The sequence below is a fragment of the Chrysemys picta genome, chromosome 1 (assembly GCF_011386835.1).
Source record: "Chrysemys picta bellii isolate R12L10 chromosome 1, ASM1138683v2, whole genome shotgun sequence".
NCBI classification, from domain to species: Eukaryota; Metazoa; Chordata; order Testudines; family Emydidae; genus Chrysemys; species Chrysemys picta.
The window spans coordinates 2,561,258-2,579,166 of record NC_088791.1 but is presented as its reverse complement, the minus strand read 5'-3'; the positions used below and the strand labels follow the sequence as shown (position 1 = coordinate 2,579,166).

Below are 17,909 nucleotides of genomic sequence, written 5' to 3'. Positions count from 1 at the left end.
TGTGCCCACGCCCGCCGCCCAGAGCAGGGCAGGGCCAGCCAGCCCGTCCATCCGCAGGCGAGTTCACCAGCCCAGAGCCGCCTGGGCCACTCACGTCAATGCAGGGAGGCTGGAGCACGGGGGCCGAACCAAGCCACGGAGGCGGTGATACGGCCACGGGGCAGGGTAGGGAACAGGTGATTTCTCCTGTATCTCTGCCCTTCAGACTCACTCTCTGGGGTTTGAGGACCCCCCACACACACCCTGCAAGCTGCTCTGCCCCGGTATCCAGTAGCCCCCTGCACCCACAAGGAGCCCCATTGAGTTCAGCAGAGTCCCACGCATGGAGCAGCTTGTTCATTCGCACACGCACAGCGGCCTCCTTCACCCGCCACTGAAATGCAGCCACCTCTGGGGCGGAACGCAGCAGCTACTGAATAGTCACTCAGCCGGCTGGGGCAGGAAGAGTTCTGGGTGGGACTGGAACCGGCCAAGGGAAAGGCGGCTCCTCGGGTCAGGGCTATGTGTAAAATGCAAATACGGGTCCAATTAGTGACACATTGCCACGGCCCCACCGAGCTGTCCTGGGCACATCCGACCCCGGCAGGTGGGTCATGCCCATCTCCTCTGGGATCTCCAACCGGGGGTGTGCCTTCCTCTCCCCGCCCCATGGCCCAGTCTGTACCTCCCTCAGCCCACAGACCGCTCCATCCCAGACACCGGACATCTCTGCCGAGCGTCTGTCTTTCTCCACCCATAACTACAGCTGCCTGGCTGTCCAGCCCGCTGCCTGCCTGCCCCCAGGTTCAGGGATGTGCTCCTAGACTCCAAACGCCAGGGAGAGCCACCCGTCTCCTCCGCCCGTAACAGGGCCCTGCAGCAAGGCAAAGCTTCCGGCGGAGAACGGGGACGCCCAACGCCCGGCAACTCACAAGTTACGGTCCCCACAGCCCCATAACTGGATGCCCGGGTGCTGATGCCGCTGTGCCCCTGCCTGCTCCTTGCATGGTTGTGCCACGGTGCTCCTGCTAAGGGTGTGTGGCTCCCCGGCACACGGGGCCCCAGTTATGGCCGCTGGGGAGCCGGGCCTCACACCCCGCCCTGGCTTTGCCACGTGTCAGTTGGCAGCCCAGGGACTGTGCCCCTCCCAGAAGGGCAGAGCGCCCGGGGCGCCCACTCCCAGGGGGAAGGCCCAGCAGCCAGCGTCCCCCGATTGCTGGTAGTACAGGAGCCCCAGGAGGCAGCAACTCGTCACGGTCACCTGCTTGGAGCAGAGCGAGGAATAAATTGTCTGTGCTGAGCCCTGTCCTAGATCGACAGCGACTGACCTCCACTAGCCGGGAACCAGCCCAGAGCCTCCAACTCATCCCGCACAGAGACAGAGCGCTGCAACCAGACATCAACCAACGGGGGAAATCGAGCCACCACGAGGGGATGGGACTTGCCCCAAGCCAGTGGCCGGAGACCCCGTGGCCAGTCTCATGCTCATCTCCCCTCCCCGCCCCCCAAAAACAGCCCACGCTCCCACAGACGGGGGCCACTGTCAGTCACCAGTGACCTTACAGAGCTACGAGCCAGCAGCCTAGAGAGGAAAGGGCTCAGTCGTCCCCTAGGCAGTCGTGGAGGTGATGGAGCCCTGGGTCGCAGCCCCTCCCCCACGGCTCCATCACCCCCAACGTCCAGGGAGCACCCAGGCCCCATGCCCTGCTTTCCCTGAACGGTGCCAACCTGCTGCCTGGGCTTGGCACCAGCTGTGCTGGAAGAGAGAGCGAATGAGCCGGCACTCCCCTGCTCCCCATGCCGTGTGCAGGCACGGGCAGGGAGCCGGGTCTGCCAGCCCCCCGAGCGCCCATGTTGTGCAGCGCAGCAGTCCCGTCCATGGCTCTCACACACAGTCGAGAGTCTGGGCTTCCTTCACGTCCTTCCTCTCCTTCGCAGAGGGCAGGAAACTCCAAACGGCAGCGACCCGGCATGCACGCCCCTGACTCCGCCCCCAGCGCACGTAGGGCCATAAAGCTTTCAGTTCTCACACTGCAGTTAAACCACGGGGCGCCCCCCGAACGAGCACAGAGACCGGGCAGCGGTCACCCCGCCCCTGCCCATCAGTGCCCACAGGCTCGGGGCCTAGGGAGTCAGTCGTTTCCCGACATTAATTCCCACCACGCCCCACGTGGAACCCAGCGCCATGGGAGTCGCACCCAGCGCCCGGATAGGGCCCCACTGCGCCGAGCGCCGCACGAAGCAACCAAGGGCCCAGCGGCACGTCAGGGTTGGGAGATAACAGCTCGGGAAGGGGGGCGGTTCTGATCGGACAAAGCCGTGTCGCAGCTGCAACTCCATAGCCACACTGGTGCCCTCTACTGGGAGCGCGTACGCCCCTCCCACGCTGGAACAGCCGTACTGGGGCAGGCACTTTTATACTGGTACAGCCGCCGGCACGCCAGGCTGCCGCACTGCTGTAACTACAGCGGGACAGCTACAGCCGTACAACGTTTAGATGCAGACAAGGCCTAAGTGAAGCTGCGTCTACTCCACCCCGTTCTGCCGGCACAGCTGTGGGCTAGGAGCGTGGATCCCGCCCCCCAGCCGAGGTGGCTAAACCCCCAGTGGAGATGCAACCCTCTGTCGGGGAGGTGCTCAGCTTACGCTGTGTCTCCACTAGGGGGCTATGCCGGCACAGCAGCCGGAGTGCGGACAAGCCCTTGTCGACTGTGCGGGCCCCCGAGCCAGACAACGGGCAGGGAATGGAAGGATTCGGCCCCGTTCACAGCTGGGACCCGAGGCCCAGAGCGATTCGGCGACTCTCCCAGAATTGACCCGTCTCCTGCGTGCCAGCCCCGGGCTCTGCCCATTGCACCACACTGCCTCCCCCGCCAGGGAAGGAGGGGCTCAGCCCTCGGGGGGGGGGGGACAGGATGGGCCTGGAGGATGGGGGGGCCACGCCAGGCTGGCTTTATGCGTGCACAGGAATCCTGCCTGGGTCTCTCTCCCCATCACCCCCAGGGACCCCTGGCGGCAGGCAGCTCCACTCCACAGCCCCAGCCGGCTGCCTGGCTGACAGCAGCACTTCCGGGAACGTGGGGCTGTGGTTTGGGTTGGAGAGGCAACCTCCCATCGACCTTTGCCCCGCATGGTGCTTTCACAGCTGCCTCGTTCACAGCTGCAGCCTGGCGGGAAGGGAACAAGCCGTCTTGGCTGCAGAGAGCAACCACACAGATCTCTCCCTGAGCCCATGGGCCTCAGCGCCTCTGAAACAGCTGGTCTCCTCCCCACAGGGACGCGGCAGGGCAGCCTCAGTTCTTCCTCCGAAACCCACCTGGGGGCGGGGGAGTTTCTAAACCTCCCTGCCCAAGAACAAGGCATGACTGGGCATGACAGGCCCGCGGGGGCTGCACGTGTGCTGCTCTCTCTCTGACACACACCAGGATCTGCCCGGCCAACAGGGGCCCGTGCGGCTGCTCAGAGGAAGGTGCAGCCCCTCAGCGGACAATGCCATAAACCCTGCCCCCTCCTCACGCCCCCCTCTGCTCCCCTGCCGGGTTCCTCCTCACACCTGGGCAGCCAGACAGCGCCCACCCTAGGCAAAAGGGCGTCTCCCCCCTGGGAGCACCTGCCCCCAAAGGCCACAGCAGCAGGCCGCACCCTGTCCCTTACAAACCTCTAGGGTCCTCCGCCGGCAATGCCACGTCTCCCCATGTTGGGTACCGACAGGGCCGCTGCAAACACAGCGCTACCAACACGCTGCTGTCCAGAGGAACGGCGCCAGGAGCCTCACGCACGGCCCCCAGAAAGCGGGACCAGCGCTCGGCTATTTACGACCCCGCGCTAAGGCCAAGTCACAGGCAGGGAAGCCAGGCGTTCCCCTGCCAGCTCCATGCAGCACGAGCCCCGGGGCCGGTCCTGGCGGCAGACACAGCTGGGGGCTAGTCTGGGTCTCACGTCCACTTGGACTGGACCACGGCGGCCCCCAGCCAAGGAGGGAATCCTGCCTGCTTCCTCCCGTGGGCCCAGCGGGCTTCGTCTCGGCCCCGACGCCAGCGGCTCCAGCGCGGACACGGATACGCCGGGAGCAGCTGCGAGGAGTGTGCTGGGAGCCCTCGCACCCCCCACCTCCCGAGCGAGAGTCCGAGTCCCCAAACGGCCCCGTGCCGCAGCCGGCTCCCCCCAGCCCCACCCCGAGCTACTGCTGTGTCCGTGGGGCACTGGGCGGGGGGGCAGAGCCGTGCTTAAAGAGGAGAAAGCGGGAGACAATCGCGCAGAGATGAAATCCTGAGGCTGCCCCGCACGGCAAACACCCCCCACCCCAACTGCAGATGCAGACTCGCTTCCCCCTGGCATTTCGCATCCTGCTTCCACGCCTCTTAGAGCCACGCAGCACACAACCCCATAGCAGCTCCACGGCCTGTCACAGCCCCGCGGGCCAGGGTCCTCCCTCCCCAGGCTGCGCCCCTTTGCTGCAGCAGAAGGGGGAAGGGCAGGCGAAGGGCTGGGACCAACCCCCTGCCCCCCCCCTCCCCAGCCCTGTCTCCAGGCAGAGGAAGGAACCCCACGCTCAGTAGCTTTGCCTTGACTTGGCAGCGCCCGGGCCCTGCCGCGGTGAATCGAGACCGGGCGCCTGGTGCCAGGGACTAACCCCCAGTCCCTCGGGTGCAGAGGGCGGCAGGCAGCCCTGTTTGCTGATGCTGCTGGCAAGGCGGCTGCGAGCGGCTCGGCTACTGCTGGCAGGATGTCACCTGGTGGGTGAGCACCACGGCTGCTCAGCCTGCCGCTGAGGGAGACGCTGGCCCGGGGTCTCCTCCAGAACGGCCACTTCCCCAGACAGCACCTTTCTCCGGGGTTTGCCACCCACCCCTCCCCACTGAAGTGCAGCCACCGGGGGGTGGGGGAGGACAGCCGCCGTCTGGGCAGGCGCGTGCTCCTGGAGGGCTCACCCCCCCCCAGCTTCGCACTCGGGCCCCTCACCGCTGCCCACACCTGGGCAGGTGTTCAGGGCTCATGGCCAGAGCCCTGCCCTTCACCCAGACAGCTGCAGCCCCTACCCCACCCCAGGGGGCAGATTAGGGGGTTGTGGGGCCCTGGGCCAGAGCAAGTGAGGACCCCTCTCCACCCCTTCTGCCTGCAGCCTCCTCCGCCCCGCCTGGGGCTCCAGCCGGGGAGCGGGGTCGGGGCGTCCATTTTTCCAGGGCCCCCCAATTGGCTGGGGCCCCTGTGCATGGGCTAATCCACCACTGGGGGCAGCTGCAGGGCCCAGGGCGGTGCACGGGATCGGGCAGCCCATGGTACTGCTGTATCCCAGGCATGCACACCCTTCACAGAGAGGCTGGCAGCCGGGACCCGCGCAGCGAGGGGACGACTGGCTCTGCTCGGCCCATGGGAGACCTCTGGGTTGTGGGGCAGGGACCCTCCATTGGCTGACTGAGCCCACGCCAACATTCAGGCCTCGTTCGCCAACGGCGCCATTCAGCCCGTGAGAAGGGGGCTCCGAACCCTTCCCGGAGCAGGCTGGCTCGGGGCCAGACACAACCTGTCACTGGGGGGGGGGAGGGTGTCACTCGCAGGCAGCCGCAGTGGGGGCCTGGTGGGGGGGGGGGGGGGGAGGTTGGGATAGGGCAGGCATGGTGCAAGCAGACAGAGATGGCTGGAAGCACAGTGCTGCCATGAGGACAGGCCGCAGAGTGTCCCACAGTAATACCCCCCCGCACGCTGGCTGCCTGCCCCCCATTCAGCTCCCTCCTTAACGCGGGCGCTGCTAGCAGGCATAGGGCACTCCCCAGGTCACATCTACTTCAGGGATCAGGGGCAGGGGGTCCAGCGACACCAGACACTCCCAGCGTCACAGAGACGGTGTCGGACAAGGAGACGTGACCGACAGCGACCCGCCCTGGCATGCACCCCGGGCCTCCCATTCCTCCCCAGGGCTCAGAGCCTCCTGGCCAACAAGGATGAGTTGGCAAAATAATCACCATCGATCAGAGAGAGGCGGGTCTCACGGCACGGCCTTGGGGGGAGGGACTGAGTGCTACTGAAAGGGGACATGCCAGCCCCCAAGGCCAAGTCCCCCCAGGCCAGTACTGCCCTGCCAAGGAACATTCCCCCGTCCTCCAGGAGCCCCCTGCACAGAAAGGAGCCGAAGCGACACCCCCAGATTGAAAGGAACCATCTCCGTCCACGGGCTGAAAACCTGAACGCCCCCTCGGGCCCGACCCTGCAAGCCCACAGATCTGCTCCCACGCCTCCCGTTACAGGATCGGGGCTGCAGAGGAATTCCGGCGACCGATGTCAGCGGTTTAAAAGCTGCCCTTTCCCACCAGCAAGCTGCAGGATCCCAGCAGGACTGTGTTACTGGATTCGCTGGTGCTATTAGCGCGGCGTTTCCAGGGCAACAGCGCCCTCGGTTGCTAAAGTTAACGCATCGCTACTTTTAAAAATCAGCAACCGCGTTGCGCTGCTAATAAGTATTGGCATCACAGCAAGGCCCAGCCGCTCGCCTGGCGATCAGCACCCCGCTGTATTTGGCATTGCTCAGAGACAGCCCCTGCCCCTGCCCCACAGACAAAGGGTGGGAGGGGACACAGGAATTGGAGCCCACGCCATCGCTACACGCAGGAGTGCCCTACAGGACAGGGCAACTAACCCACCAAGGTCCCAAGGGCGCGACCCTGCAGAACCGCCTGCAGGATCAGCGCTCAGCTGTCGGCACTAACCTAGCCGCTAGGATCCACCGATAGACTGAGCCTCGTCCTGGCGAAGGGCCGTGGTCGGGCTCGTGGACGTTAAGGCCAGAAGGGACCGTTCTGATCATCCTGCACAGCCCAGCCAGAGAACCTCTCCCCACGATCCCTGCGCCCAGCCCAACAGCTGGGGCCGTCCCCAGAGCTTGCATTGCAGAAGGGCAGTCGCTCGCGCTGCAAATACCCGTGACGGAGAACGCCCCCCAGCGCTACGGAATCTGCGCCCACGGTTACAGTACCCTCCTGGGTTACAATCTGCAATTTATTTGCAGGTTCCATTTCCAGCACCTTTGGGGGGGGGTTTCCATTCACAATTTTATAAAAAAATCCAATTTAATTTTCACCATGAATACCACCTGCCTAGACTGAAACCAGACCTCTAGTCTCACGTTTATTTGCAGTCAGTTTCACTTTCCAGTTGCCTTAATGAGGTTGGAGGCAAATATTACAAGGGATGATTTAGACAAAAACCGTTTTTTTTTTAATTTAAAAAACATTTCTATGAACATCAGGGTTTGTATAAATATTTATATATAAATAAATATTGACAAACTGCACCATCAATGTTATGCTATGTAGCCATTAGATCATTTATACTAATATATTTGATATTTGCTTTACCCATACATCTGGAGCGTGGGTATGCACACGCACACACCCAAAAATAGGGTGCGTGCATCTCTCTCCGCATCTGATTGTTCAGATCACCAATACAAGCCGAAAGGGACCAGTCAGGGCCAGCATGTAGGTATGTTTCAAATACAGCAAAGATGTTATGAAATCGGACAGTCATAGAAATGTTCCAATACACAAGAGGCTTTTCCTTCTGTGATGTGACAAAAATGCACTTGTGTCTGGTGCTGAAACGCATCAGAAGGGATCAGAACCATGGAGACCAAGGTACGGCTGGAGCTGTTGGCAGGGCATTAGCCGGCCTAGGAATCACTGGGGGGTGGTGGCAGGACAGCCAGGGAGAAAGGAGCGGCCCTTCCAGTGAGGCCAGTGGGGGTGAGGAGCATACTGGCCTTCGCTGCCGTACTGAGCCTTTCCCTGCGGCAGGGCCGGCGCTCAGCAAGGGAGCTGGCGCTGTGCTGTGCCAACATCCTGACCCCACGTGCGAGCCGCCCTGGCTGCCCCGGAGCCAGGGTGGGCAGCAGCAGCCCCAGTGCCGCCAGCTGCCAATGCTCCGGTGCCTGCCCGCAGGGGCGTGTGTGCCCACCCCCGGCCCGCCGAGCGGAGAGAGGCTGCAGCCACTTACTTGTAGGTGAGGCCGTCGGCGATGGCAAAGAGTTGCTGGGCCGTGAGGCCGTCCTCGGGCACGTAGCCCGTGCCCCCGCTGATCAGGTAGTCGGCCATGCTGCAGGGAGAGGGGCAGAACCGTTAGCATGGGCACGCGCCCGGCACGTGTAAGGGATGCCACCCGTGCCACCCTGCCTGTCCGCCCGCCCGCAGCCCCGGGGGCACCGAGCGGGTCTCAGCCCCACACGCCTGGGGGAGCGGGGTCCGGGCACCTCGGGGACGTGGCCCAGGGAGGCTGGTCCTGCAGGCATGGGCTGGGTACCGCCCAGGGGCGCTGCCAGGGTGGGGCGCCGCGCCGCGCCGCTGGGCTGGGGATGGGGGGCGCCCCCGGCCCGGCGGGCTGCAGGGAGGGAGCCCGAGCCCCGACCCCGGGCCCGCAGGGAGGGAGGGAGCCGCGGGCCCCAGCCCCCGCGCCCGGGCTGCAGCCGGGGGCGCCACGCACCTTGGCGGCGGGGGAAGCGCGGAGCCTGCAGCGGGCGGGCCCGGGACCCGCCGGGCCGGAGCGGGGCGGGGCGGAGCGCAGGGCGGGCCCGCGGCTCGGCGGCTGCTCCCGGCGCACACGCAGGGCCGGGCCCGCCCCGTGGGGAGGGCGCAGGGCGCAGCGCAGCGCACGGACCCCGCCCCGCGCGTCGGGCGCGCACCTGGCCGGCCCCGGGGTCCCCGCGCTCCACCCGCACAGCCCGGCCCCTTGCACCGCCCAGCGCCCCCCAACCTTCCTCCCGAGCCGGTACCTCGCGGGCTCCCCCTCGCCCATGGCTCGGCCGCTCCCCGCCGGCGGCCCGGGCTCGCTGCGCGCGGCTGGCTGGGGAGGGAGCAGGCGGCTGGAGGAAGGGCCGGGGGAGGAGGAGGCACCAGCCCGGCCCACGCTGGCAGCTGGCCAAGGAGCGGGGGCTAGGCCGGCCCCGGTGCTGGGGGGGCTGCCCTGGGCCCGCAGGATGGAGAGGCCAGAGGCAGCCCGGCCTGAGCCCCGTCCTTACCCAGCCCCTGGCCAGCCCGGGGCACCAAACGCTGCATCTGGCCAGGCGGAGGGGTCACCCCATGGGACCCGGCTCCCCAGCCTGTACCGATTAACCCCGGTGCTGGGACGTCCTGCACTGCACCGACCCCCCTGCCCTACCCCTGCCCTTTCCGCCTCAGCGCCCGCTGCCCTGCCGGGACATGGTGCGGTCTGCACGGCCATGGCCATGTTGGCAACCGCCTCCGAGCTCGCGGCTGCTACCCGAGTCCCTGCGCGGATCTCAGACCTGAGCCGACCTCCACTGCCTCTCCATTGACTCCAGCGGGCCTCGGAGCAGGCCGCAGGCCTGGGGCAGAGAGGATGGAGCAGTTGGGTTTGGAGTTGTTCCTTGCTAAGGCTCGGGAACAACCCAAAAACTACCAAAGCCGCAGCACGTACCTAGACCCAACCCCACCGCCCCACACACACCTGAGCCCACCCGCCCTAAAAGAGCTCGGGGGCGATTCTGGAAGGGGTGGGGAACCTGTGCAGTGCGAATCATTGCGAGGATGAAGGAGTGGTCACTAGCAGCCAGCGTGGATTTACCAAGAACAAACCGTGCCAGACCAGCTTGATTTCCTTCTTCGACAGCGTAACTGGTTTGGTGGATAGGGGGAATGCGTTAGACACAATATACCTGGACTTCAGAAAGGCATTTCACACAGTCCCACATGACCAGTGGCAGATTAGCCACTGGGGCCTGTGCCCAGGAGTCCTGGCTAATTGCGGGGGCCTGCAGAAAAATGGGCCCCCCATGCCCTGACCTGCTCCGCCCACCCAGTGCTCCTGCCGGGAGCCTCTGACCCCGCTCCCCGGCAGGAGTGCCAGGAGAGCACACGGGGGGGGGGGACTGTAGGGGGAAGGGATGGGGAGGGGCCCCCACTTGCTGTGGCCCAGGGGCCTCACAAGACTCTAATCCGCCCCTGCACATGATATTCTCATAAGTAAGCTGGAGAAATGTGGGCTTGGCAGAACTACCATTAAGTGGACACATACTTGGTTAAACAACCACAAACAAAGAGTAACTATTAATGGACTGATGTCGGATTGGAGGGAGGTCTCAGGTGGGGTTCCCCAGGGTCTGTTCTGGGGCCAGTGCTGCTTAACATCTTTATCAATGACCTGGATGTAGGACTAGTGTGACGAAGTGGGGGATTTTCTTTGTTTTCTTGTTTTTGGTGGGGTTTCAATGGTTTGCATGCGGAGTGGGTGGGAGTTAGTTTCCCTGGGTGTTACTGGTTTAACGAGGTGAGGGGAGAGGGAGTTTGTTTTGCAGAGGACCGAAGAGAGGACTTGGGGAATCCAGCCGATGGCTGGGAGGATGGATACCCCAGTGACCGGTGACCTGGTGACCCGGAGGCCCAGCTGAGGAGACGCAGCCGGTTCTGGCCAGTGGGCGGACAATGGCCTGCAGAGTGAGGACCCAGTGACCTAACCAGCCGGTTCCAGCCAGAGGACAGAAGCGAGGAGAGTTTACGACCCTGTTTACCTGGAGAGAAGACAATGGACAGAGGTGGGGCCTGGGGCCGGTGATCTCAGATGCCCAGCGGGGAAACAAGGGGGCTCTGGGCTGGAGAGGGGGAGCAGGCAGAGCCCACCTGGATGCAGAGAGACTGGGATGTGCTGGGCTGTGGGAGGCCAGGCCTGTGGCCCTGAAAATTTCCTGTGCTGTGTTCAACTCTTAATAAACCCTCCTGTTTTATGCTGGCTGAGAGTCACTCCGGTCTAGAGAACAGGGTGACATCAACCCCTTCGGGGGTGAAGGCCCCGGGGGGTCCAGAGCGAGGGGACTCTCTGAGGGGGCCCACGGCAGAGACAGACGTGCTAAGGCTCAGAGAGGTGCGGCTCCAGGAGGTGGAGGGGACTGACCCCGAGAGAGAGTGGACCCCCGAGAAGGGCTGTCTCACTGGAAGGGGCACTCCCCATGGACCGCACGGGGCCAAGAGTGGGCACGAGCTGCGAGTCCGTGACATCTAGCGAGCAGACCGATCAAGTTTGCAGATGAGACAAATCTGCGGGTGTTGCAAACACTTTGGAGGCTAGAGCTAAAATTCAGAGGGATCTTGATAAATTGGAGAACTGGACTTCAGACGACCAAATGAAATTCAAGCGAGACCCATGTAAAGTGCCACACGTAGGGAAGGAAATGCACAAATACAGACTGGGGGAGAACTGGCCTGGCAGCAGCACTGCTGAGATGGATCTGGGAGTTGTGTGGATCACAACCTCAGCCGTCAGCAGTGCGATGCTGCTGCACAATGTCAGGCTGCATTAACAGAGCCGTAGCAAACAAGTCGCGGGAGGAGCTAGTCCCGCTCTACTCGGCGCTGGGGAGGCCTCGGCTGGAGTACGGTGTCCAGTTTGGGTCACCCATGTCTAGAAAGGATGTAGAGAAATGGGAACGGACCCAGAGGTGAGTGACAATGAGACTCAAAGGGATGGAACGCCAGTCATAGGCGCAAAGGCTGAAGGAACGGGGTGTGTTTAGTTTGGAAAAGGGGAGATGAAGGGGGGAGGTGATAGCGGTCTTCAGATACTTGGAAGGCTGCCATAAAAAGATGGAGAAAAGTTGTTCTCTCTTGCCACAGAGGGCAGGACAAGGGGCGATGGGCTCAAACTACAGCAGAGCAGATTGAGATTAAATCTCAGGGAAAACTTCCTAACTGTCAGCGCAGCAGGACAATGGAACAGACGCCTCGGGAGGTCGGGGAAGCTCCTTCCAAAGGAGGCTGGAGCCGCCTGTCCTGGATGGGTTAGACACAACAAATCCTGCATCTTGGCAGGGGGTTAGCCTAGCTGACCCTTGTGATCACTTCTTACCCTGTGGGTCTATGATTCCAAGCCCTGTACAAAGCCCACGGGGCTTAGAAACTAGGGTAGCCAGACAGCAAGTGTGAAAAATCGGGACGGGGTGGGGGGTAATAAGGGCCTATATAAGATAAAGCCATGAATGCAGGGACTGTCCCTATAACATCGGGACATCTGGTCACCCTATTAGAAACTGCTAGAGTTGACTCGGATTGGAGCAAGGAAACCTCCCACACAAATTCCACCTCTGCCACCCCCTTCCCTCCCCCCCCCCAGTCTGGGTTAGCTTACTCATACCCGCTGAGACCCCAGCTCCCCAATGGCCCCAAGTCTTTATACCAGCCTCCTGGCATTAAGGACCCTAGGGGTCTACAGGCCTTGTCTACGTAGTCAGGTATGTGGAGGCAGGCAGACTTCACAGAGGCCAGAACCAACACCTGCCGTGGAGGTGCTGGCTCCCTCTGGAAGCAGTGCTGGCTGGCAGGTTTGGCTCTCCACACCCCTGTGGTCCCGCCCCAATGCACTTCACATGCTTGGTGGAGAATACCAAGTTCTGGGTGCCAGAGGGACGGGGCATTTCCTTGGAACCCCAAATGGCAGAGAATTCCCAGCCCAGCCCCCTGGGGAAGATGGAGCTTGTTATGTGGGGAAAGGAACCAGCAAAGTTTAAAGGAGAACAAAATCTGACAAGAAAATGGCCAGTTTGAATGTTCAGAAAGCCTGGGAATTCCCCTCTCACTGTTTAGCTCTGTAAGTCATGTCAAAGTCAGGAGAATCCATCCATTCTGTTCTGGGGCATCTCCTTCCACACCAGGTCTAGGAGCCTCCTGGGGCACGTCTACACTACAAAAGCACCCGGAGCCTGGGTCTACAGACTCAGGGACATGGGGCTTGTGCTGCAGCACTAAAAATAACCGCGGAGCCGCGCCTGCTCAGACTGGAGCCGGGGGGAGGGTGTCCTGGAGCCCGAGCGGGTACATCTGCACAGCTGTTTGCAGTGCCGCAGCGTGAGGCTCTGAGACTTTCATAGATTCTAGGACTGGAAGGGACCTCGAGAGGTCATCGAGTCCAGTCCCCTGCCCGCATGGCAGGACCAAATACTGTCTAGACCATCCCTGATAGACATTTATCTAACCTACTCTTAAATATCTCCAGAGACAGAGATTCCACAACCTCCCTAGGCAATTTGTTCCAGTGTTTAACCACCCTGACAGGTAGGAACTTTTTCCTAATGTCCAACCTAGACCTCCCTTGCTGCAGTTTAAGCCCATTGCTTCTTGTTCTATCCTTAGAGGCTAAGGTGAACAAGTTCTCTCCCTCCTCCTTATGACACCCTTTTAGATACCTGAAAACTGCTATCATGTCCCCTCTCAGTCTTCTCTTGCTGCCGTGGGGAATTTTTGCAGTATAGACGTACCCACGCAGGCCTAACAGTGGGCTTCGGGGAATTTCTAACCCTCTATTTTTCCCTTGAGTCTGGCAGTGAATTGCTGGAACGTGGCCGATCCGATCCATGGCTAGGCCCAGCTCTCCCTTCCCAGAGAACGGCTGGTGGGCGTCAAACCCGTGCCAGGGCTGGAGAGCAGATACCAAACTAGATGGCCCCTTGTATGACCCAGCCCAGCTGGATACTGGGCTAGAACTACGGCAGGAGATGAGCTGTAACCAGCTGGAGGATCCCATTGGGCTGATCTGGTCTAGCCAATCCTACTGCAACGGCACAACGCTATGCTGCATACAGGCTCACTCTCCTGTGCTCGAGCGGCTGGCTGGGTCGGGCCCCCTAGGAGACCGGCAGGTGCTGCCCCAGCCCCCAGTGACCACAGCAACCCCCCAGGCACGTTCTGGGTGCATGTGACATGGCCCAGTCATGAGTCAGTGGGGAATTCGACACAGTTAATTGGCCCTGATGACCACGAGGGTTTGAATCCCTCGCTTTGTTTCTAATTATCTGCCCTTTTCCCTTTCCGCCTCTCCTGACTCTTTTAAAACTCCCTCACATGATTCTGGCACGGCCCTCACTGATCTCTGCAGGGATTCAAGGAGTTTCTTCAGGCCTTGAAACGAATGTTTTTAGAAAGCCACAGATGCAGAGAGGGCCTGGTTTGGGAATGGGCGTGCACCTGGCTGGGTGCAGGTCTGGCATTCACCAAAATCCCGTATTCTGTTGTTAGCCGCTTTGTGCGTGCCAAGGTGTTCTTTGCACATCCAAGTGAGGCACGTTTATTTGTGCCCATGTAACTTCACCTCAGCGTCCTCCTCAGAATTTGTAGGGCTGCAAAAACCATCAACCCCGTTCCCCCAGACTTCTCCCTCCCTCCCTGCTCTGAAAAGCACGTATGACAGAAGCCAGGCATCTGAGACACTTGTGATTGGGTCATTTCTGGGACTGAGACGAACCACAGCTGGGTTCCCCAGGTGGGTGTAAGGAAACAAAAGGTCTTTTATTTGGTGGTTGCCCCGTTCAGGCAGGGCACCACCTGCAGCAGGCCTACTCAGGTATGTTCTCCCCTTTGAGCCTCTCCCTCCAGGCCTGACACCTACTGCAGGTGTAGGGGGCAGGGCCGATTCAGATTTTAAAAGGTCAGACGGGACCTCTGTGATCATCTAGTCTGACATATTGTCCTTAACTCTGCTGGCCAGAGACTGAAGGACAATAAGGAGTTTCTGAAGTACATTAGGAACAAAAAATCCTGGTATTGGGCCATCACCAGAGGGAAATGGCAGAATTATCAATAATAATGCAGAAAAGGCAGAAGTGTTCAATAACTATTTCTGTTCTGTATTGGGAACGGATGATCTAGTCTCTTCCTGTGGTGACGGTAACACTCTGTCCGTTCCACTGGTCTCTCAGTCAGCCATTTTTAAATCAGCAGCTCCAGATGAGTTGCATCATTTTAGAAGAGCTGCTGAGGAGCTCGCTGGACCATTAACGATGCTTTTCCTGAGTCTTGGAGCACTGAGGAAGGTCCAGAGGGCTGGAAGAAAGCTCCTGTTGTGCCAATATTAAAAAGGGTAAATGGGACGACCCAGGTAATTAGAGGCCTGTCAGTCGACATTGATCCTGGGCAAGATAACGGAGCAGCTGATATGGGACTCAATGATAAAGAATTAAAGGAGGGTAATGTAATGAATGCAGATCAGCATGGGCTTATGGACACTAGAGCCTGTCAAACTAACTTCATATCTTTTTTTGATGAGATTACAGGTGTGGTTCATAAAGGTACTAGTGGAGCGGTAATAGACTTAGACTTCTGTAAAGTGTTTGACTTGGTACCACATGATATTTTGATTAGAATACTAGGACAATATAAAATGAAGCTGGCCCACGTTAAATGGACAAGAAGCTGGCTAATGGATAGGTCTCACAAATAAAGCATCATTGAACAGGTGTGTTTCTAGTAGGACCCCCCCGGGGTCTGTTCTTGGCCCTGTGCTATTCAACATTTTTATCAATGACTTGGAAGAAAACATAAAATCATCTCTGGTAAAGTCTGCAGATGACACAGAAATTGGGGGAGTGGTAAATAATGAAGGGAACTGGTTACTTATACAGGGTGATCTGGGTTTAGCAGGCCAATGCTCAAACCACTGAGCTATCCCTCCTCCCTCGGAAATCCCCCACTATTATTGAGTTCTTAATTTTGATAGCCTCTCTAATCTCCCTTAGCATTTCATCGTGACTATCACTGTCCTGGTCAGGTGGTCGATAACAGATCCCTACTGTTATATTCTTATTAGCGCATGAAATTTCTATCCATAGAGATTCTATGGAACATGTGGATTCACTTAAGATTTTTACTTCATTTGATTCTACATTTTCTTTCACATATAGTGCCACTCCCTCCCCCCACCCCTCCCGCACGACCTGTTCTGTCCTTCTGATATATTTTGTACCCCGGAATGATTGTGTCCCATTGATTGCTCTCAGTCCACCAGGTTTCTGTGATGCCTATTATATCAATATCCTCCTTTATCACGAGGCACTCTAGTTCACCCATCTTATTATTTAGACTTCTAGCATTTGTGTACAAGCACTTTAAAAACTTGTCACTGTTTATTTGTCTGCCCTTTTCTGATGTGTCCGATTCTTTTTTATGTGAATGTTTCTCATCTAATCTGGCCCATTCCAGTGCTTCACCACCCTCCTAGTGAAATAGTGTTTCCTAATATCCAACCTAGACCTCCCCCACTGCAACTTGAGACCATTGCTCCTTGTTCTGTCATCTGCCACCACTGAGAACAGCCAAGCTCCATCCTTTTTGGAACCAGGGGTGGTTCTATGTTTTTTGCCGCCCCAAGCATGGCAGTCAGGCGGGCTTCGGCGGCATGCCTGCGGGCGGTCTGCGCTCATGCGGATTCGGCGGCGTTTCTGCGGGTGGTCTGCCGGTCCCGTGGCTTTGGCGTACTTGCCGCCGAAACCGCGTGACCGGTGCAGGGGCGGCTCCAGGCACCAGTGCAGTAAGCCCCCCTGGGCCGGCGGACCTCCCGCAGGCATGCCGCCAAATCCCGCCTGACTGCCGCCCTCACAGTGACCGACACACCTCTCCCCGTGGCTTTCTGCCCCAGGCATGCGCTTACTGCTCTGTGCCTGGAGCCACCCCTGTTTGGAACCCCCTTCAGGTAGTTGAAGGGTGCTATCAAATCCCCCCTCACTCTTCTCTTTTGCAGACTAAACAATCCCAGTTCCCTCAGCCTCTCCTCATAAGTCATGTGCTCCAGACCCCTAATCATTTTTGTTGCCCTCCGCTGGACTCTCCAATTTGTCCACATCCTTCTTGTAGTGTGGGGCCCAAAACTGGACACAGTACTCCAGGTGTGGCCACACTAGTGTTGAATAGAAGGGAATAATCACTTCCCTCAATCTGCTAGCAATGCTCCTACTAATACAGCCCAATATGCTGTTGGCCTTCTTGGCAACAAGGGCACACTGCTGACTCATATCCAGCTTCTCATCCACTGTAATCCCCAGGTCCTTTTCTGCAGAACTGCTGCCTAGCCATTCGGTCCCTAGTCTGTAGCAGTGCATCAGATTCTTCCATCCTAAGTGCAGGACTCTGCACTTGTCCTTGTTGAACCTCATCAGGTTTCTTTTGCCCCAATCCTCCAATTTGTCTAGGTCCCTCTGTGTCCTATCCCTACCCTATAGAATCATAGAATATCAGGGTTGGAAGGGACCTCAAGAGGTCATCTAGTCCAACCCCCTGCTCAAAGCAGGACCAATTCCCAACTAAATCATCACAGCCAGGGCTTTGTCAAGCCGGGCCTTTAAAACCTCCAAGGAAGGAGACTCCACCACCTCCCTAGGTAACTCATTCCAGTGTTTCACCACCCTCCTAGTGAAATAGTTTTTCCTAATATCCAACCTGGACCTCCCCCACTGCAACTTGAGACCATTGCTCCTTGTTCTGTCATCTGCCACCACTGAGAACAGCCAAGCTCCATCCTCTTTGGAACCCCCCTTCAGGTAGTTGAAGGCTGCTATCAAATCCCCCCAAATTCTTCTCTTCTGGAGACTAAACAATCCCAGTTCCCTCAGCCTCTCCTCATAAGTCATGTGCTCCAGACCCCTAATCATTTTTGTTGCCCTCCGCTGGACTCTTTCCAATTTTTCCACATCCTTCTTGTAGTGTGGGGCCCAAAACTGACACAGTATTCCAGATGAGGCCTCACCAATGTTGAATAAAGGGGAATGATCACGTTCCTCGATCTGCTGGCAATGCTCTACTTATACAGCCCAAAATGCCGTTAGCCTTCTTCGCAACAAGAGCACACTGTTGACTCATATCCAGCTTCTCATCCACTGTAACCCCTAGGTCCTTTTCTGCAGAACTGCTGCCTAGCCATTCGGTCCCTAGTCTGTAGCAGTGCATGGGATTCTTCTGTCCTAAGTGCAGGACTCTGCACTTGTCCTTGTTGAACCTCATCAGGCTTCCCCTGGCCCCTCCACTGCCTAGGAGCTACAGGGACACATGGAGCCAGGTAGGGAGCCCCTGCCAACCCTCCTGCCCCCAACACCAGCCGGGGTCCCAAGCTCCATGCCACAGCCCGGCCCCCCGAACATCAGCAGGGTCCCAGGCCACCTCCCCCAGTTA

General features: G+C 59.3%; 2 protein-coding genes across 6 annotated transcripts in view; both read right to left on the bottom strand.

The window, feature by feature from the left end:
• The window catches only part of IMPDH1 (inosine monophosphate dehydrogenase 1), a 55,206-nt gene extending 46,428 nt beyond the window's left edge, over positions 1–8,778 (bottom strand). For 2 of the 5 annotated variants that reach the window (XM_065591327.1, XM_065591268.1), the window contains exons 1-2: positions 8,741–8,778; positions 7,969–8,067 (exon numbers count right to left, since the gene is read on the bottom strand). In XM_065591327.1, coding sequence (XP_065447399.1) covers positions 7,969–8,067; positions 8,741–8,763 — 122 coding nt within the window. In that variant the 5' untranslated portion in view covers positions 8,764–8,778. Of the gene's footprint in view, positions 1–7,968; positions 8,068–8,221; positions 8,371–8,451; positions 8,592–8,740 lie in introns of those variants that run through there. The other 3 variants (XM_065591384.1, XM_065591210.1, XM_065591167.1) reach the window with 3 other exon arrangements.
• The window catches only part of RBM28 (RNA binding motif protein 28), a 308,732-nt gene that overhangs the window by 176,121 nt on the left and 114,702 nt on the right, over positions 1–17,909 (bottom strand). The window lies entirely within an intron of this gene.